We start from the raw sequence: 22,825 nt of genomic DNA, 5'->3' as shown, positions 1-22,825 counted from the left end.
AAGGAAGTACTCGAAGAAACTCGTTGGATTTGTGACATTATTGCATCTTGATCTTAGGAACAATAACATGAACCGGATCTGCAACCAGGTCTGCCCCAGTATATCATACTAGGTTGAACACACACTGTCCTGAAAAACGCTTGAATTTCCCTGCCATGGATAGACGGGTCGGGAGGACGGGTCGGGTGGAAAGAATAGAATGATCAAAGGTTGGTTAATTAACATGGTTATATTTAGTTAATTACAACGACGCTGAAGCCCGACGTGTGCTTCGTAGTACGACGGTGTCGCTTGCTGAAAAAGAACAGATCTAAATCTGTTGATTCTGTTCCAATAAGCGACAGCCCTACACACACTGTGTCCTCTGGAACGTCAACATCAACACAATTAACAGCACATTCGCTGTAACAATTATGTGTTCAATTAACTGAGGTTATTTATTTTACCTATTATATGTTATCTAGCTTTAGCTGCTATAACTCATATTGGTTTGGAAGAAGCTTAGAAGTAGATGTTTGTACAAAAAGTAATGGAATCAAACGACACCAAACGTAATATGCATGCTCATTAATTTCAGGAGTATAGTGCATTAATGTATAATCATAACAGAGAATGTTGAAGCTGATGATGATGATGATGATTATTATTATTGTGCTGAATATAGTATTAGTGGATGCTTTGTGAATTTGTATTTATGTGTAAGTAGTAACTAGTAACTAAAGCTATCAAATGAAATGTAGTGATGAAATGACTGTGAGATCCGATCCTGAAGATGAGCACAGGCTCCAAACATCATTTTGGCCAGTGATTCCCAAACCTTTTTCATGTCAAGGACCCCCAAATTGACACTAATCAGCCCGCATTAGACCCCCATTAGAAAAGATATGCCAGGGACCCCCATAAGAGAAGGTTTTTACAGCTCTAGCAGTGATTCTCAACCCGTTTTATTTCAAGGAAACTGGGGGGGGGCCCAGTTTGACATGCAATAGTCTATGGACCCCCATTTAATGGCATTTCTATCTCGGGGAACCAAATTAATATTGTAAAATCAATGTTAATTTAACTCTGAGAGTGTACAAAATGGAACCAAATGGACCCGTCGGGGTCCATTTGTACACTCAGAGTTACAGACCCATAAGGGTCCATTTGGTTCTAAACTATTATTTAGCTGGGTACCCCCTGGAACTCCCTCAAGGACCCCTGGGGGTCCCCGAACCCCACTTTGGGAACCACTGGTCTAGGCCACATACATGTGCACACACAAGGTAGCTACAGAGTGCAGATTCCATTTGTGGAGTAGAAGTAGACCCATAAAAGTATGAAATAATCAAGTAAAGTACGTCAAAATGGTACTTTATTACAGTACTTGAGTAAGTCACATAGCTTTCCACCACTGCTTAATAGCCTATAGTTTGACTATGTGAACGATATTTCCAAAACCATTGAATTAAACGTCAGCATAGAATACATTGTTTTTATTTTAAACTCTTTAGATCAGGGGTTTTCAACAGGTGGTCTGTGGAAGAATTGCAAGTGGTCGGATGTGGTCCCTGACCATTCATTTAGTAATGTAGGATTTGTTGATTTAAAAAAACCAAAATGCTTTCCACTAGTTGAGAAACGGTGAACTGAATGACCTGGTGACCTATGATGAGTCCATCCATGTAGTCATTTACTGACCAGTTGGAGGTCAAGAAATGAAACAGAAAAAGGGAGTTGGAATCTCAAGAGGGGGAAGTGCACCGGATTGTCTGGTTGAGTCATTATTATTAGGAAATGATTAGTAGTAAATGGACCATTGGTTGAGAAACAGTGGAATGTATACGCATGGGATGCATAGCAAGTGTTGCATGCACTAATCTTGGCCCAAACCCCCATGCAACACAACAGTGGTTGGGTGGTGGTCCCTCATTCACAATCAGTTGAAAACCCCTGCTTTAGATACATTTCCCAGTCATACTACTGGGCACCTAATTGTGCCAAATGAATAAATACATTTAAATGTCTTTGTATTATTTAATCAAAATGTTTTCTTCCTGTAAACGTGCTTAAATAGGCTTACATCCAGCCATCAATCAATCTTCAACTGTGATTCTCCAAATGTTGTTTCAAGTGGACTTCAAATGTCGTCGTGTGTGTGTCATTTTTTTTGGGTTCCAGGTACTCAACATTGACAAACAGTCTAGGGGAGGGGTGACGTTATGGATGAAGCAACACTGGAGGCGGCCATCGCCGCTTACAGCGCCCAGCTGCAGCAGGTGGAGACGGTCCTCTCTGCAGGCACAGACCCTTCTCAACAGTCAGACCTGCTCCAGCTGAAGGAGGACCTTTCTCAGCTCATAGAGCTCACCGAAGCGTCCTTGATGTCTGTCAAAAAGAGTCAACTTCTAGCCAGTCTTGAGAGTGGTGAGCTTAGAGTGGGAGCCGCAGGGGCATCGCCGGGCGGCACGGCAGACAGCTTGACCCCAGAGTTCAGTGCTTTCTACTCTGAGCTTGGGGCGGTTTCTGGGAACGGTTTAGACGCTACAGAGAGGCATAGTGGGAGAGAGGGCGGCGATGTGAACGGAGAGGAGGAAGATGAGGAGGAAGAAGAGGAAGACAATATGAGTGGTACCAAGGTCAGGGCACCCTACCGGACATCGTGGGGTACACTGGAGTATCACAATGCCATGGTGGTGGGGATAGAGCCCCCGGACGGGGACGAGGCACAAGTGAGGGTGTTGTACATCTACCCCACCCAGAAATCAATGAAACCATGTCCATACTTTCTAGAGGAGAAATGTCGTTTTCCGGATAATTGCAGGTACAGTATGTGTTCTCTTAGCTTTGTTTTTGTTTTCAAAGAACTGTAAAAATGTATCTTTGGAAGTTAAAGCAGTGTTTGCCAGAATAGTTCATCCTAGCCATCCTTTTCTTTTCTCTTTTTTTTTTTTACCTCAACACGAAATGTCTCCCCCAAAAATAGGCAATCTACAAGCTATTCTATTCTGCCATATCTTCACCCTAGAATAGGGATGCTAGGGTTCATGTGGTTAAATCTTAAGTTTAGTTGTGTTTTTATGATTTTGTAGAAAATAGTCCTTTTGCCTACGAGATTAACCTGATGAAGGTTGTGAGACCGAAACGTCGTAACTCAGTAGCCTATAAACTACTGTTATATAAGTGCAGGACCTCCTTTTTCTTGTGTTTTTATGTGTCTCATTTGTATGTGTCTCATTATTTTTGTGTGTCCCATTTTATTGTAGATCACATCATAGTGTTTTTACGAAACGTCGTAACTCAGTAGCCTATAAACTACTGTTATATATGTGCAGGACCTCCTTTTTCTTGTGTTTTTATGTGTCTCATTTTTATGTGTCTCATTATTTTTGTGTGTCCCATTTTATTGTAGATCACATCATAGTGTTTTTATGTTTCGTAGGTTCTCGCACGGTGAGGTGGTCCATATGTTGGAACTAAGAGACTTCCTGGAGTTGGACCTCACTAGCCTCCAAGACGGCTCGGCCTGCTTGGCCCGTCATGAGGATGGCATCTGGTACCCAGCCAAAATAACAGGTTACTCCACTGATAATCAACTTCACAGCGATTTGATGGAAACATTGTAGGGCTGCAACTATCAATTATTTCCATAACAGTTATTCTGTCGAATAAGAAGCTTAGCGTCGGCGATATGGACAAAATAGAACATTAACATTTTCAGTTCACCCAATACATTCATTGATATCGATAATGTGACGAATATTGTCACACTATATCAATGACCTTTTTAAAGCACCAATAATTACTCATGTGGACATAATAACCAAAATAAATAACCAAACTTTCAGCTACAACGGTCTAATAAGTTCAGAACATTCACACTCACACAAGGAATTTGTGTGTTTTGTGTGTTTGTATTTAATTAATTGAAATGCTTCCTGCTTCATTCACATGTAGAGATTGACAACGGTTTCTACACGGTGAAGTTTGATTCCGTCCTGCTGAAGGATGCTGTGCGTGAGGCCGATGGGATTATACCTCCTCTGAGAGAAGACGACCCCATCTCCTCTGACTCTGACGACTCTGCAGACGGAGATGTAGCTTATGCTAAAGGTAGGTGTAACTATTTTATCAGTCACAGTGACCTTTAACCCATTTTTGGCGGGAACCCCTTTTGGTGTTAGCATTATGTTATGCTTTAGCTATTGAAAAATAGCAGATCTACAAGCTCATAGCGCGCCACCGAGTGGCGCGCTACAAGCTTGTAGGTCTGCTATTTTTGAAAAATCGAAGAACGACTGACATAGAAACAGCTTTTTCAGAAAACTGTCAGGATGTAGAAGACATTTTTAGAATCTGATCTCAGGTCAAAATGGGTTAACACAGGGCTGCCAAGTTTCAGAAAATGCCAAGAGTGAGAAAAAATTGGCCTTTTTTAATGTCGATTTGGCCTTTTTTAACATTGATTTAGACTCTAAATCAATGTTAAAAAAGGCCAATTTTAGAGGAATACAGACATCCCACCCTAGAGTGGTGCAGCTCCGTGTGGGGGCCCCCGGGGGGGGGGGGGGGGGGGGGGAGTTTCAGACCCACAGGATAGAGCCCAGGGTGCCGGGCCGGTTCCTGCGAGCCGTCCCGCGTCCGAAACGGTAGAGAAATGACAGAGTTACCATGTGGGGGGCCCACTACTGTACTGTACTGTACTGTACTGTACTGTACTGTACTGTACTGGCACACCCGAAATCATCATATATACAGTTAATATGTGCATGTGTGTTTGTGTTTGGTTGCGCACAGGTGGTGAAAAACAACCACGCTGTTTTCGTGCTCAGACCCAGCCAGCCAGCAAGCCACACACATAGTGCTCAGACCCAGCCAGCAAGCCACACACATAGTTCTCAGACCCAGCCAGCCAGCCAGCAAGCCACACACATAGTGCTCAGACCCAGCCAGCCAGCAAGCCACACACATAGTTCTCAGACCCAGCCAGCCAGCCAGCAAGCCACACACATAGTGCTCAGACCCAGCCAGCCAGCAATCCACACACATAGGTCCTCATTCACAACGGGGTTTACGCTCATAAAGTGACGTTACGTGAGCGGAGCGTGAGCGGACAGGCATTTACGTGGATTCCCACATTACGTGGGAATTCATGAACTTGAACGTGAACTTGACGGTGACGTGGGTTGGTCGGAAATTCCGCTGAAAGCTGCGCCACCTCTCATGGTCGTGTACGGCTTGCGTAGATGTATTAAGAAGGCTTTAGTCTTCATGCTGAATCAATTAAAAGTCCCCAAACCTCAGATAAAATATGTAGGCAAGGCATGTGTCCCCAACATTGGTCGCACATAAAAAAAATGATATATATAATATAAGCCAAGTATCACTTGTATGCCTAAATGCATGCATTCTAGAGGCAGGTTAGCCTAGAGTCCCATACAGAAACTGCCCCTGCAAGCCCGACACCTTTTTTATTTATTTATTAGGATATTTCTAGCATGCGCGATTGAGCTGCTCACTTGACAGCTTTCTACTCGCAGTGCAACGCGCTAGCTTGTAGATCGGCTCTCGCAGTCTCGCGGACTCGCTGCATGTTAAAAAACAAACTCACAATTATAATAAGAACATACACTTATCTACATTCTGCACTGTACGAATCCAACGTTGTTTAGTGTAGTAATGTCTGCAGTATAGGCCTATTGAAATTGTTTTGTTACGGAGCTCCTTTGAGTCAGTCTGACTGTCGGTGTGAGGGGGGGGGGGGATTAGCCCTATATAAAAAATAGAAGACCACATTAGCCTATTTGAATGAATGGCATCAGCGTGTTTGAAAGTCGGCCAGTCATATCATAGTTTTAAGCCAGCTCACCTCCACTCGCGCTTGTTCACAAACATGACGGACAGACAGACAAGAAAGGCTGTTGATGATTATTATTATTGCCACTGTAACTCGCTGATCAGCATGTTGACAAAGACTCAGCCAATTAAAGTTTCACGTAGGCCTAAATGCCTTTGCTGCAAGCACCTATCTGCCTCCATTTGCGTCGTGGTATTAATTTATAATAATGTATATTGATCACATGCGGACGCCACACAGAATAGCCAACTCTAACCTGCAGCTGAGGAAACATACAACGTAGTTGGATCGGATGAAATAGCCTATAGCCTTTAGTCCAAAAACGAATTAATCCCACATGAAAAAAAAGAAAGAAAATATGTCCTGTGTCCATGCATGTCCATATATTTGCTTTCCAAATCCGACGGGATTGCAGGAAATCAATCACCGCAGTAGACTAATCAATAGGGCCTTTTATCATTGCCGAGTTTTAATATAGCATTTGGTCGTGTGGTGAACAGTACAAATTAACTTCTTTCTCATTATGTGAAAGTAACTGTAACATCAGTTAATTAACTTATTAACGTTCTGACATTTAACAAGGAGTGAAGTAATGCGTGCCAAGTTGGCAAGTTTCGTTTATAATTATATACATATAACTCGCGCTGTTTGCTTGAAGATCTGTCCGTGCAGAGACCCGCCTGTCAAAATTAACTGCTCTACAAGCTCATCGCGGCTGTTGCAGGCTATGATGACGTATTTCGATATTTCCTGTTGCCTTATATGGTGTGGGATGGGCGTTCTAACCAGGCGACACCAGGCGAATCGCTTGGGAAAAATGCGGAAAGGCTACACTCTGCGATCCGCACAAATTAAGTGATTACACCAGCTTCCCTGAATACGACGGGAGCAAATCGCAGCGTGATCGGACAGAGAAATACGATGATATTTAGTATCTGTTTACGCATACGTTACACTGCGGTGTATTTCTCCTTTGTGAATGAGGACCATAGTGCTCAGACCCAGCCAGCCACACACATAGCTCCGTAAGGGAGTGGTTGCACCACTCAAAAAATCTTCAAAAAACTGAAGAGGCTACTGGGGATTGGAGAACCTGATTTGGACATGATCTGATGCAGGACAATGTCACTATGACAGAAAGAGAAGATGGGTCTGGCCACATTCATTCACCCCATAATCTCAGTGGAAATTGGGGAATATGTTGTGAAATAAAAAGTCAGAAACCTGGAATTTGGGAAAATGCCTTATTTTTAATTTCCCCATGCCCACACATCTGTGGTCTCTCTCTCTCTCTCCCTCTCTGAACAGAACTATAACGACAAGTTGCGATGCGGCCCCTCCCCCTTCACACACACACACACACACGACTTTGTCCCTATAATGTGCGTAGGCTACTGGCGCCGTTCCTCATATCACGCAAGAGACGCCACACACCAGTATAGAAGAGAGATAGTCACTTGTGACTTACTCACTTAATGTTGTAACTTGTGGAGGCTATATTGTCTTCCATGAAAAATATTTCGAAGCGATGTTAAACTCTGCATGGCTCATTTCCATGCGTCACAGTCAGGGACCCTGCTGACGATTTGGTGGTCCACTGCCTGTTACCCTTCTACTGCATATAACAGCGCTGCATGATCTCCTGCAGATCGGCTATCTTTGCCGTTTGTGAGGACGCACACATGGGTGCGCGTTATTACGCGGCGGAGCCGCGGAGAAAATTGTTATTATGATAGCCGGCTTGGCTTTTTTGGCACATTTTATGCCCCCCTCGGCGTGCGTATTGTGCGTGCGTGAGAAATGAGAGGTGTGGCTTGGTGCGTGGTAAAAGGTCAAATTGCGTGACTCTCACTCTCAAAGCGTGAGACTTGGCAGCCCTGGTTAACACCCTATGACTACCATACACTAGATTCTTCTAAGACTGACTAAATAATCAGTAATGGGTTTTCTCAGTGGAGTGCTGGACCCAAAACCCTAACCCAGTATACATATCAAAAGTAAGATTTGAAAAAAGATCCCCCAAAGTTAGCACATCCAACATTTCAAATCAATTGATTTCCATTTCCTTTTTATTGGCACACACACACCAAGAAACAAACACTTACGCGTTTCGGCTATGAGCGTTTATCAGATGCTCTGCCGAAGGCTCATAGCTAACTCTGATTGCAAGTTAGAGTTTTTAATCACAGACTATATAGGATTTTGCATCGAAGCTGATGATGTAAAATGTTTTGTGAGGAAATAATAAATGCAGTTACATCTGGAACTGGCCATGATAAGTGTTTTGCAGCGCAAAATTCTATTGTAAAATAAAATTGTACCTTTTTTGTGCATGTGTGTACTGTGTGTGTAGCCTACCTGTCCATGAGAAAATGGGGCTGCTACTGTATGCTATAATATGTATATTATTAACATTTATTTAAGACACAAATCATGTACTAATATATTCAGCCCTCTTACCCAACAGTTATTGACTCTACTGCTGAAGACTCCAGTGCAACTTTCAGCAGTTCTCATTTCGGTGGCTGGGAGGCACATACCAGAGGCATTGGCTCCAAACTTATGCTCCAAATGGGCTATGAGTATGGTAAAGGTACGTACAGATAGAATGGGCTATGAGTACGGTAAAGGTAAGTACAAACAGAAATGTTAACACCTTGGAGGCGCAGGACGGAGATCACCGTCAAGTTCAAGTGCACGGTCATGTGCCCGAGTCAAATCTGTGCTATGAAAACTGATCGCATCGCTCTACAGCCTAGAGGTGCTTGTTGCGCAATCCTCGGTGTTGCACAACAGTGACACGTCATCACAAATGTTCCCTGCCTGTTTAGCGGACGACAACGAAAATCTTAAAACATTCATAACTCGCGATCTAAATCATCCCGTCTAATTATGAAAAAAGATCCTGTGTTTGACGGCCCTCCGCTGTCCAGTCGCTAGTCGCGATAGATTTATTCTTACCTCCCGTTGTTGTCGATCGACTCTAGAGTGGTGTGGCTATTGTTAGCTGCTACACACACATTCACAACAACATCCGGTCCGTCGGTAAAAGTGGTCCGGGCGCTATAAACGATCGGCACATTTTATTAATGGATTAAATAGGCCCGGGCCCTCAAGGTGTTAATTTTCAGTTAGACTGACCCTAGAGTTGTTTTATTCTTTTTCAATGGATGTTCAGACTGCCACCATGGACAGGCAGTCGCACATTGTGATGACTCCATCAAAGGTGCTACTGTAGCAGCTAGATGGTTTGAGGTACAGTAGGCTCATGCAAATGTATACATCCAGCGTCTGTTTTATGTGCATATTCAGGAATCACTGTCAAGGTTTATCCCTCTTTTAACAGTTTTTCTTACTTACGCCTGCTACCCCTTCTGGGGCATAGGCCGTCAACAAGTGATCTCCAGGCATCTCTGTCTTGGGCTGTTCTCTCCAGCTGGCTCCAGGTCAAAAACAGTTTTTCTGGGAAGTTGTAATACCTCTGTTCTGCTGATTAAATACATAACCCCACATCAAAATAAATATTATGTTATGTTGTGGCCAAGCCCTTCAAAATAAAAGTTTAACATACAATGTAAAGCCCCCTTTCACATACCATCAGCTTCAGCTGAGGGTCCTTCATGGTGCACACAGGTATTATCATTGTAGGTGGTCTCATTCATAACTGTATAACCACGTGTGAAATAGGTGTGTATCTCTGCACCAGTTCAACCAAGACAAATTCCTACATATTAATTGACTGTCGTCCAAGTGACTGGTTGGACAAAAGCCTCATTCATGAACAAACAAGTTATGTGTTCCTTTTTTGTTTTCGCAGGTTTGGGGAAGAAGCAAGAGGGTCGCGTAGAACCAGTGACAGCCATGGTGTTGCCCAAAGGCCAGTCTCTGGACATGTGCAGTGAGCTCACCCAAAGACGGACTCGGAGCAGGAGGGCCAAAGACGGCGATGCAACGCAACACAAAGCAAGAAAGAGAAAGCCGCGGCCCAGGACCACCAGGGGGCGCAGTAGTGTCTTTGACTTCCTCAACCAACGACTGGGAGACGGGGGGAGAGAGTCGGCTGCCAGCGGAGCTCCCTGTCCTGCGTCGTCGCGGGCCGGGGTGGACGCCAGCGGAGCTCCCTGTCCTGCGTCGTCGCGGGGTGGACGGGGTCGCGGCGTGGACGCCTACCAGGGAGGAAAGAGCATAAAGCGAAGCTTAAATGTTAAACTGTTCAAGGCGGCTGAAAAGGTCACTCAGACAGAGAGGGAGATCAAAGGGCTAATGGAGGCGCTGAGTAGACGAGCAGGGAGGTCAGTACTCTTTACATTTACTGTAAACTTACTGTAATGTACTTTACAGTAATCTCTCATAAAAACGGGAGCTCATAGCTCATAGCATGTCGCAATGTTAAGCCCAACACACACCGTCTGTGAAGCGGGTGCGCAGCGACGCGGCACAGTATTGCCGCGCGTCATAGCCGCACAGCAACACCCACAGGACGCAGCGCGCTACCGTGCGGCTGGCCAGCCACGCCCACGGATTCCCGGATGGAAGCCGTGCGGCAACACCTGGAAAATAGAACAGCGGCGTATCGGAGCGTCAGGCGAGGCGTCTGACGCCGCCGGTGTGGGATAGGTTCATTGAAAATAACGGAGGCGGCTGTTTTGACGCGCGGCGTTCACAGACGGTGTGTGTTGGGCTTAACATGATGTGGGCTTGTAGCTTGTGCGGCTATTTTTTATTGTTTTTAAAGTGAAAGTGGTTAAATCTGTCTGTGGGTTTTATAAATATTTAACTAATGAAATGAGCTTGTGACTAAATTATAACTACATTGGATCCATTGATGCACAGGTTTTTTTTCACCATTTCCTGAAAAGTAACTGTTTTGAACTTACAAGGTTTCCAACTTTCCACATGACAGCGACGATAGTCAATAACATCTCCCCAAGCCATGTCGTTATTCCCGACCCCTTAATATTCCGACCTCACATAATTATAACACTATCCCAAACCCTAACCCCAGTCTTAACCGGCCACGTAGGTCGCTAACCCTAACCTCAGTCTTAACCGGCCACGTAGGTCTGTAACCCTAACCTCAGTCTTAACCGGCCACGTAGGTCGCTAACCCTAACCTCAGGTCGCCCCTACAGACTGTAGGAGTTTTAAAGTTGTCCGCGAGTCATCAGATGGTTATGTAGTTCACACTACAGGAGTCTGTTTTTGAAATGGACTGTCATTATATCTTTGGCTTGCACACTAAACGATTGATCCCCAACTAGGGATAACACACTGCAAGACTTCACCAAGATGCCATCCAGACCCGATACATACAGTAATGCATCATTTGTGTTTTATTCCAATTCATTTTGACATCCCATGTATGTGGAGGATGCCGTGAATCGTGATACAAGCGCGAGACCGACACAGGACCGCCCCGCTCTCTCTCTCTGCGTGCACACACACAAGAATAGGCTATACAAGGCGAAATGTTACATCTTGATTTTCATAATTCTCTGTCTCTCTCGCACACACACACACACACACACACACACACACAGCGCACAAGGTCCAAACGTTTGAAGAGTTGATTCCGATGTGGTTTATCAACATTATTCAAGTGAAATGCGTAACAGCAATATTGGGCTAATATAACTACCCATATGTATGACACAGGGATTTACCCAAGGAATAAAGTTTAGATAAAGTTTAGACGGGAAGACGTCGACGAGCGCTCTTATCGGCGCTGGATCTTCTCGCAGCTCCTTTCACACACAGCGAGCAAAACCTTGGCGATCAAAGCCCGATCTTGCGTCAGATCGGGAGTTTTGTCGGCGAGCGCCAAAAATGCTCCCCGACAGCATAATTGGAGCAAATATCGTGCAGTGTGTACGAGCCCTAACCTAACCTCAGTCTTAACTGGCCACGTAGGTCAGACTAACGGGAAGTCTGACTTATGGGCTGTGCCCATTTACTCACTCTTGTTTCTTTGGAGTTTCTCATCCCTCTGTATGGTTTCTACACAGGGATGCATCTATGGTCACTCATCTGGAGGAGAAGCTGTGTGCGGCCCGTGGTTTACTGGCACAGCAAAAAGCCCAAGAGACATCCATCCAGAATGAGCACAAGAAGGCCGACACACACAAGAAAATGACCTTTTGACTGTTCTCAAGCACAAACTCTGCAATCAACTTAATCTCGTGTCTATTGTTTAATTGTCTTTTGGTATATTGTTTTATTATTAACATCACTCACCAATGTCTACCTTCAGTATGATTTCAGAGAGTGGACCGGCACCACTTCTTGTATCTCGGGGTCTTGTTCATGAGTGAGGGGAGGACGGAGAATGAGATCAGCCTGAGAATCGGAGCGGCAGGGGCGGTATTGCAGTCGCTGTACCGCACTGTTGTGACAAAAAGAGAGTTGAGCCAGAAAGCAAAGCTCTCTGTCTACCGAGCAATCTTCGTTCCTACTCTCACCTATGGTCATGAAGTGTGGGTCATGACCGAAATAATAAGGTCGCGAATACAAGCAGCCAAAATTAGTTTTCTTCGACGGGTGGCTGGCATCTCCCTTAGAGATGGGGTGAGAAGTTCAGTCACACGAGACATAGCTTCTTCGCCTGGAAGGGAGCCAGCTTAGGTGGTTCTGGCATCTGATTAGGATGCCTCTCGGGCGTCTCCCTAGGGAGGTCCTCGAGGCACGTCCCACTGGGAGGAGACCCCGGGGCAGACCAAGGCGCAGTTGGAGGAAACACATCGACTCACTAGCCTTGGAATGTCTCGGGATCCCCCAGGAGGAAGTCACTAATGTTTCTCTGGAGAGGGAAGTCTGGAACACTGGTGGAGCTGTTGCCCCCGCGACCCGACTACAGATAAGCGGTTGAAGATGGATGGATATTTTTTTCTTTTGTTTTTTTCTTTTTAAATGTCAAAGCTCTATATTCTGCGTAATCATTTCTATAGAGTGTATTATTTCTCCAGATCTTTCGTGAACAGAAAATGGATTTTAAGATCATCTACATACAACTTTGATCAGTACTTCCAAAACACGCAAAAAGGTCATGCCTTCTATCAGGTTGAGAGACTGATAGATCTTTAAAGGGTCATGCCTTCTATCAGGTTGAGAGACTGATAGATCTTTAAAGGGTCATGCCTTCTATCAGGTTGAGAGACTGATAGATCTAAAGGGTCATGCCTTCTATCAGGTTGAGAGACTGATAGATCTTTAAAGGGTCATGCCTTCTATGAGGTTGAGAGACTGATAGATCTTTAAAGGGTCATGCCTTCTATCAGGTTGAGAGACTGATAGATCTAAAGGGTCATGCCTTCTATCAGGTTGAGAGACAGATAGATCTTTAAAGGGTCATGCCTTCTATGAGGTTGAGAGACTGATAGATCTTTACTCAAGATGAAGCTGGAGACGGGGGAACAAGCACGCTGTGATGATTGCTATCGGAATATAGAGCAATTGAACACTTATTTTAACAAAATATTACACTTCACCACATTTAATGTTTTTTATTTTATTTTTAAGCAAATTTAGCTTTGTAGAGAGACTCAAGGAGCATGTGGTTGTGCACTAACTGGCACACCTACACTTAATGTTTTTAATAAATGTTCAAAGAAATGTTTGTGAACCGTTTTAAACATTGACACATGTCACTTTGCCAGCTGTTCTTGATAAGCGACACCATTATACCAGCTCATTATATGTAGCAAGGTTCATGTTCATCGACAAGGTGGAACCCAAGATAATGAAGCTAATTCCAAAAACTAAACTGGAACTTACATATGGACTGATGGAATTCTAAAATGCATTATTTGAGATGTCTAATAATGATTTTATACTTTTACACCATTCACTAGTGCAGAAAACATGCTTTGTAGATGATCTTCTGATCTCAGTCAACTTTTTGCATTGGTGAAAAATGCACAAATATTTTTCAGTCAGTACCATTACATCAGCCATCTCCATATTTGGGCAACGTACGTTTTAACACAATTTTACTTCTGTTAGCCATGGCCTTCATCACAACACATACATAGACATGGTCTTCATCACAACACATACATAGACTTCTGTTAGCCATGGCCTTCATCACAACACATACATAGCCATGGCCTTCATCACAACACATACATAGACATGGTCTTCATCACAACACATACATAGACTTCTGTTAGCCATGGCCTTCATCACAACACATACATAGACATGGCCTTCATCACAACACATACATAGCCATGGCCTTCATCACAACACATACATAGACATGGTCTTCATCACAACACATACATAGACATGGTCTTCATCACAACACATACATAGACATGGTCTTCATCACAACACATACATAGACATGGCCTTCACAACACATACATAGACATGGTCTTCATCACAACACATACATAGACATGGTCTTCATCACAACACATACATAGACATGGCCTTCACAACACATACATAGACATGGCCTTCATCACAACACATACATAGACATGGTCTTCATCACAACACATACATAGACATGGTCTTCATCACAACACATACATAGACATGGCCTTCACAACACATACATAGACATGGTCTTCATCACAACACATACATAGACATGGCCTTCATCACAACACATACATAGACATGGCCTTCATCACAACACATACATAGACATGGTCTTCATCACAACACATACATAGACATGGTCTTCATCACAACACATACATAGACATGGTCTTCATCACAACACATACATAGACATGGCCTTCATCACAACACATACATAGACATGGTCTTCATCACAACACATACATAGACATGGTCTTCATCACAACACATACATAGACATGGCCTTCATCACAACACATACATAGCCATGGCCTTCATCACAACACATACATAGACATGGTCTTCATCACAACACATACATGGCCTTCATCACAACACATACATGGCCTTCATCACAACACATACATAGACATGGCCTTCATCACAACACATACATAGACATGGTCTTCATCACAACACATACATAGACATGGTCTTCATCACAACACATACATAGACATGGCCTTCATCACAACACATACATAGACATGGTCTTCATCACAACACATACATAGACATGGTCTTCATCACAACACATACATAGACATGGCCTTCATCACAACACATACATAGACTTCTGTTAGCCATGGTCTTCATCACAACACATACATAGACTTCTGTTAGCCATGGCCTTCATCACAACACATACATAGACATGGTCTTCATCACAACACATACATAGACATGGCCTTCATCACAACACATACATAGACATGGTCTTCATCACAACACATACATAGACATGGTCTTCATCACAACACATACATAGACATGGCCTTCATCACAACACATACATAGACATGGTCTTCATCACAACACATACATAGACATGGTCTTCATCACAACACATACATAGACATGGTCTTCATCACAACACATACATAGACATGGCCTTCATCACAACACATACATAGACATGACCTTCATCACAACACATACATGGTCTTCATCACAACACATACATAGACATGGCCTTCATCACAACACATACATAGACATGGTCTTCATCACAACACATACATAGACATGGCCTTCATCACAACACATACATAGACATGGTCTTCATCACAACACATACATAGACATGGCCTTCATCACAACACATACATAGACATGGCCTTCATCACAACACATACATAGACACGGCCTTCATCACAACACATACATAGACATGGTCTTCATCACAACACATACATAGACATGGTCTTCATCACAACACATATATAGACATGGTCTTCATCACAACACATACATAGACATGGTCTTCATCACAACACATACATAGACATGGCCTTCATCACAACACATACATAGCCATGGCCTTCATCACAACACATACATAGACATGGTCTTCATCACAACACATACATGGCCTTCATCACAACACATACATGGCCTTCATCACAACACATACATAGACATGGCCTTCATCACAACACATACATAGACATGGTCTTCATCACAACACATACATAGACATGGCCTTCATCACAACACATACATAGACATGGTCTTCATCACAACACATACATAGACATGGTCTTCATCACAACACATACATAGACATGGCCTTCATCACAACACATACATAGACATGGCCTTCATCACAACACATACATAGACATGGCCTTCATCACAACACATACATATACATGGCCTTCATCACAGCACATACATAGACATGGTCTTCATCACAACACATACATAGACATGGTCTTCATCATCACAACACATACATAGACACGGCCTTCATCACAGCACATACATATACATGGTCTTCATCACAACACATACATAGACATGGCCTTCATCACAACACATACATAGACATGGCCTTCATCACAGCACATACATAGACATGGTCTTCATCACAACACATACATAGACATGGTCTTCATCACAACACATACATAGACATGGCCTTCATCACAACACATACATAGACATGGCCTTCATCACAACACATACATAGACATGGTCTTCATCACAACACATACATAGACATGGTCTTCATCACAGCACATACATAGACATGGTCTTCATCACAACACATACATAGACATGGTCTTCATCACAACACATACATAGACATGGCCTTCATCACAACACATACATAGACATGACCTTCATCACAACACATACATGGTCTTCATCACAACACATACATAGACATGGCCTTCATCACAACACATACATAGACATGGTCTTCATCACAACACATACATAGACATGGCCTTCATCACAACACATACATAGACATGGCCTTCATCACAACACATACATAGACATGACCTTCATCACAACACATACATGGTCTTCATCACAACACATATATAGACATGGTCTTCATCACAACACATACATAGACATGGTCTTCATCACAACACATACATAGACATGGCCTTCATCACAACACATACATAGCCATGGCCTTCATCACAACACATACATAGACATGGTCTTCATCACAACACATACATGGCCTTCATCACAACACATACATGGCCTTCATCACAACACATACATAGACATGGCCTTCATCACAACACATACATAGACATGGTCTTCATCACAACACATACATAGACATGGCCTTCATCACAACACATACATAGACATGGTCTTCATCACAACACATACATAGACATGGTCTTCATCACAACACATACATAGACATGGCCTTCATCACAACACATACATAGACATGGCCTTCATCACAACAACACATACATAGCCATGGTCTTCATCACAGCACATACATACATAGACATGGCCTTCATCACAACACATACATAGACACGGCCTTCATCACAACACATACATAGACATGGCCTCCATCACAACACATACATAGACATGGTCTTCATCACAACAACACATACATAGACATGGTCTTCATCACAACACATACATAGACATGGTCTTCATCACAACACATACATAGACATGGCCTTCATCACAACACATACATAGACATGGCCTTCATCACAACACATACATAGACATGGTCTTCATCACAACACATACATAGACATGGTCTTCATCACAACACATACATAGACATGGCCTCCATCACAACACATACATAGACATGGTCTTCATCACAACACATACATAGACATGGTCTTCATCACAACAACACATACATAGACATGGCCTTCATCACAACACATACATAGACATGGTCTTCATCACAACACATACATAGACATGGCCTTCATCACAACACATACATAGACATGGTCTTCATCACAACACATACATAGACAAACGGCAGACGTACCGGAAAATGCAAGTTTATTATTAGATGACCTGAATGGGATGAGGAGACTAGTGTGGAAATCTGACATGGGAAATGACCTGAAGTGGTTGGTTGTGGCTACAGTAGTGGGGGTGGGGTCAGTAGCCTACTGCTGTACATGGGCCAAGACATCACACTGTAAGCAGGAACAGGCCCTGGACATCCTTGATGTCACATGGGTGGACCCAGAGGTCTCCTGTGGGTCACAGACAAGGTCAGAGGGAGGCTGTCAGGGCACTGTGTGTCAGGAATCCGGACCGGAACTAGTAGCAAGCAAGATGGCACTGGGAGCCAACTCAAGGCAGAGCTAGGAGGGGAAAAAGGCACAAGTAACAGTAAATGCGTGACAGCGAAACTAACAACGCTGCAGAGCTTAAGATCCTGAGTCGTCTCAGTTCTCTGTTAGTGTTGCAATTCAATTATCACAATTAAAATAATTCTAATTGATTATTTTATAATCAAATTCAGTAAATTGATTAGTTGGATTAACCACAAAAGCCCTCTAATACTTTATTTTACAGCTGGTTAAGCTCACAACGCATAGTTAAATTTACTGCTGCACTCCTAGTCCTACCGAATGTAAAAAACTGAATTGGTGAATGGATGCTCCTCTACTGTGGATCTGACACCAGGGTCTCCCATAGCCCCTTTCGGAACCCTCGGTTACCTTTTCTGAATTTTGGACAGCGGTACCCTAGGTAGGGTCCCTCCTTAGTTATTCCACTCTCCATAGGATGCAGCTTTACCTACTGTCGGTTCACGGAGACCCGTGTGGTCGCATGAGTGTTTGTGAGATGTTTCAAAGATGCATACAGCAGCAGTAGGAGACAGCTTTTTTAAAGTTTTGGCTTCTCTAAAATTCTCTCTTCCTCACTTCCCATAATCCCGCACCAAGGCTGGCTAGCTGCATGTCCTAGTTACTGCCTCTGATTGGCCGACCGCATACATGCAGGATGTTTTTAATCTCCCAAGCGGGTAGGCTACCTTCTCCTTGTATTAATATGTTTTTGTATGGATAGTTGTATCACCAGTGTATTTTAACAGCCTGCTCAGGAACTACACATGAATTTGCTTCTGACTTTGATTGATTGATTGAAAATTGTATTAACAGTTTGCAGAATTACAGTACATTTCAAGCACAAACTCAATACAAAGGCTGTTAACTGTGAGTGGACGACCCAATTAAGCATTACACTTGTTTACAACAGGGTCCACCATGTTCAAATCATCAAAACATTTAGAGACGTACAAATAGACACTTCTATATAGTCAAAGAACAGTAGGCTACAGGAATTCATCATAATGGAGGTAAAAGGGGAAAAGAAACATATACAGTGAGGGGGGGGAAAAGGCGTGGGGGGGGGATTCAGATTTTACGGGGGCCAGTTTCGAATTGCAGCTGTCCGTAGGTGCCCTTTGAGAGCGGTTTTGAAGGAGTCAAGGGATTCGCATGTCTTAATGACTGTTGGTAGGGCGTTCCACATTTTGGTGGCATAGGAGCGAAAATAATTTAGTCCCTTGTTTGTGCCGAATCTGGGTTGAACATGATTCGTTGCACTCCCTCTGGTGTTGTGGGTGTGGACTTCGTTAACATTAAGGAAGTATCTACACAGGTACATGGGTATCTTGGTGGCGTATCGAATCTTGTGGACCAGACCCATTGCAAGATGCTGTACTCTGTCGCCGACCCTAACTCATTTAAGTGGATGTAAACATTGTTGATTAATGTGCAGACTCTAGTCACTGGTAAATAGCCTAAGTGCAGAATGGCTCATCAGAGTCATCACTAGTTGTTACAAAGCACCGCATGTTTCCAATTGTCTATTCTCAACATTTTAAAAGTACGAGGTCCTACCGAGATTTGAACTCGGATCGCTGGATTCAAAGTCCAGAGTGCTAACCATTACACCATAGGACCGGATGGTACCGGCGGCGAGGTATGTTTAATTTTAAAAACGACAATGTACGTTCTGTTTTGTATGAGTGAACTACATGCATGGCTCGATAGTATACCGATTGTGCTGTAGTGAAGCGAGTGAAATGTGCTACACGGCACCATTTTTAAGCTGAGTAACTTGTTCAAATTAGCGTTAACTAATGCTAATTTACAAACAACCATGCATGCAGACGAAATTACTTTCAAGTTTGAGTTACAAAATGGGGGCTGAATGCGTGTCTTTTGTTACAACACCATTACGCGACGTCTGTTGTTAACTTGTGATGTATCTGAACCATGAGAGCCCCGGAGAAAAGTTGTGACACACGGCAGACAGCAGATCAGAGATGAGGTTGTTTATTTCGCAAGTACACAGCGCAGCAATGCATACAGGTTAAATGCTCACGCCAGCCAGAGATGGCCTGACGTGCATCCACATGGCTCGCGCCCGACTGACAAAGAGTCCCATCTTGGTCAACCTTTTAAGCAGTTTACATGAGTGTAGGGTGTCAACAGACATTTTAGTGACAAGTCCTTTGATCAATCAGTCTGTTCCTTCATGTCAACAAACTCCTTTGTCACACAAATAGCCACAGGAAGGCACATAGCAATGGCATGGCCCTCACCACATGGGACTGGGTGTGTGAGCTTGGAGTGGAAGACAGTCAGACACCCTACAGACACCTCCAAATGAAAGTCCAAGATGAGCACAGTAGCACACATTACTAAGAATTATGAATTCCAGATTCATCATAACCCCCCTTATGACCGTCCAAAAGACTGTCATACTAAAATATGGAATCATAATTCTTACCACCCCCCTTGATCCTCAGCTGGACGGTACATTCAAGACACCTAGAAACAGCAGCATTACAGTAGGACTTTCCCCAAAATGGTTTACAGACATTTAAGATCACAGCTTGTCATAAATGATTACATTACATTACATTTCATCCTCGATGTGCTTTTAGGACTCTCTCTGTGTTACTTTAATCTTAGGCTAAAACATAAAAAAATAAACACTTACAACATTCACTTCATGACCCCTTAGGTCATGAACGGACCATCGTCGAGACCTGACCACCTCTTTGTGATTCACACCCACGGAAACAACATATAAAAAACTACATTTTAGCTTAAAAACCACAGTAAAAATCCCCTTTACACCTCGATCATCTTCGCTGTCTGTAATTCAAATCATTTTTCTGACAAATACCTAATCCCAAACAAAGAATAATGGTTAAATGATTAGTACAAATAATAACTGACATTTAACAGACGTTGCCGCTTTCAGGAAATTTAGGACGTGCAATAACATATACGTTTATAATGCTTTAGATAAAACTCTGCTCTACTAGGGTAGTACATAATAAATGACGCTGGACCCCAGCTAAACAGTAATAAGAAAAGATAAAAATACATTAACAGGCCAGAGTTTAAGCAATATTTAACTAATATTCTCTACACGTCTCGAGGAAATTACCTAATTGTTTCATAAGTAGGCTACTCATGACTCAACTTATCTAATTATACGACGAAAACATACACCAACATAATGCCTATTAATTCATGTTGAAAACAAACACGACGCACAATTTGTAATCAGAGAGAAGGGAAGTTCATCTTCGCCTCTGATATATGGACAAAGGAAAATCTTCTGTATGCTGCATTCCGTTACCTCAATGTTCGCCAGGCCACGGATCAAGTTGTGAAAAAGTTCACACTGTTTTCGCTGTCCTCATCATCATCTCATCTCCCCCCTCCCAACTCAGAACTCATCAGAGTTGGGAAGAAAAAGGCCGCTGCGTAACTTCATCACAGACGCCTCGTAGACGACCGTAAGGCCCTCAGCTTGTGTCGGTCAGCCGGCCAAGGAAAGTGAAAACCACCGCCGCGCCATGCGTCGAGTGGTCGCCCCTCCCCCGGGGAACCATGGGGTCCCCGCCGCCGCGCTGCGCTGCGTCCCATCACCTCGTCGCCCACCGCCAGCGCGCTGATGCAAAGACGATGGTCCCCGCCAACCGCAGCCGCACACCGCTCACCGTCTCCCCGCCGTCGATGCGACCGCTCCTGTCCATCCTCCCGCAGGGCAGGGTCGTGAGGCAGCCTGTAGCCGGCGAAGGCCTCCATCTCCATGTAGACGCACTGAACGCTGGATCACACGTCCCCGTCGTTGCTCACAAAAACTCCCCACCTCGAATTAGACTGAATAAAAAAGCCGCCGGTCCTGTTTGTCTGGCACATAAAAAATGTCCAATGACAACGGATTTCGGACACCATCTGATGTATCTGAACCATGAGAGCCCCGGAGAAAAGTTGTGACACACGGCAGACAGCAGATCAGAGATGAGGTTGTTTATTTCGCAAGTACACAGCGCAGCAATGCATACAGGTTAAATGCTCACGCCAGCCAGAGATGGCCTGACGTGCATCCACATGGCTCGCGCCCGACTGACAAAGAGTCCCATCTTGGTCAACCTTTTAAGCAGTTTACATGAGTGTAGGGTGTCAACAGACATTTTAGTGACAAGTCCTTTGATCAATCAGTCTGTTCCTTCATGTCAACAAACTCCTTTGTCACACAAATAGCCACAGGAAGGCACATAGCAATGGCATGGCCCTCACCACATGGGACTGGGTGTGTGAGCTTGGAGTGGAAGACAGTCAGACACCCTACAGACACCTCCAAATGAAAGTCCAAGATGAGCACAGTAGCACACATTACTAAGAATTATGAATTCCAGATTCATCACTTGTTATCTTTTCAGTAAAAAATAATGAATCATGAACCTTCTCTGAACATAACAACGCATCGCCTTGTGGCCGCTGTGTTAACAGAGAACCACCACGTGGGGGCAGCAAAGCCACAACAGTCTGTGTGAAGACAGATGTGACAATGCAGTGCTGATTGGATAGTCATAATAGTGGCGATCCTCTGGTGGTGATAAAGTTCCTCATGGTTATTTACATGCAGGATTGTTTATCACAGTTTATTTTTACTTCATGTTTTTGTTTATGTAATAAAACCGAGGAAAAAGCGGAGGCAGACACAATTTAAAGTTTTTAGGTGATAAACCCACACATCCTTTTCACCAGGGACTCTTTTCAGCCATACCTGTCAAATCAATCTGCACACTCATTAAAATACAACATTAAAATGCTACCA

At 43.5% G+C, this 22,825-nt stretch overlaps 1 protein-coding gene across 4 annotated transcripts; it reads left to right on the top strand.

Moving 5' to 3' along the window:
- The first annotated feature begins 135 nt into the window (after positions 1 to 135).
- Positions 136 to 13,632, top strand: zgpat (zinc finger, CCCH-type with G patch domain). Of its 4 annotated transcripts, none has more exons than XR_013788575.1 (8): positions 136 to 209; positions 2,161 to 2,803; positions 3,422 to 3,555; positions 3,937 to 4,092; positions 8,304 to 8,429; positions 9,654 to 10,128; positions 11,842 to 13,022; positions 13,111 to 13,632. XR_013788575.1 is itself a non-coding variant. In XM_079490380.1 (7 exons), exons 2-7 carry the CDS (start codon positions 2,202 to 2,204, stop codon positions 11,975 to 11,977), a joined length of 1,629 nt encoding a protein of 542 aa, XP_079346506.1. In that variant the 5' UTR covers positions 136 to 209; positions 2,161 to 2,201; the 3' UTR covers positions 11,978 to 13,631. The 4 variants fall into 4 exon arrangements, 1 of the variants encoding a protein (XP_079346506.1); XR_013788576.1 differs by having other exon boundaries at positions 13,067 to 13,632; XR_013788577.1 differs by having other exon boundaries at positions 11,842 to 12,892; positions 13,197 to 13,630.
- The last annotated feature ends 9,193 nt before the right edge of the window (positions 13,633 to 22,825 follow it).

This window comes from Electrona antarctica (assembly GCF_951216825.1).
Source record: "Electrona antarctica genome assembly, chromosome: 2".
In the NCBI taxonomy this organism is placed as follows: domain Eukaryota; kingdom Metazoa; phylum Chordata; class Actinopteri; order Myctophiformes; family Myctophidae; genus Electrona; species Electrona antarctica.
This window is presented reverse-complemented; position numbering and strand designations above follow the sequence as displayed.

Excerpts from the sequence above, each read along its gene's own strand:
- zgpat (XM_079490380.1), top strand. The coding sequence starts at position 2,202 with ATGGATGAAGCAACACTGGAGGCGGCCATCGCCGCTTACAGCGCCCAG. Across the intron at positions 3,556-3,936 it reads GTACCCAGCCAAAATAACAG|AGATTGACAACGGTTTCTAC; the intron begins GTTACTCCACTG and ends ATTCACATGTAG. Across the intron at positions 10,129-11,841 it reads CTGAGTAGACGAGCAGGGAG|GGATGCATCTATGGTCACTC; the intron begins GTCAGTACTCTT and ends GTTTCTACACAG.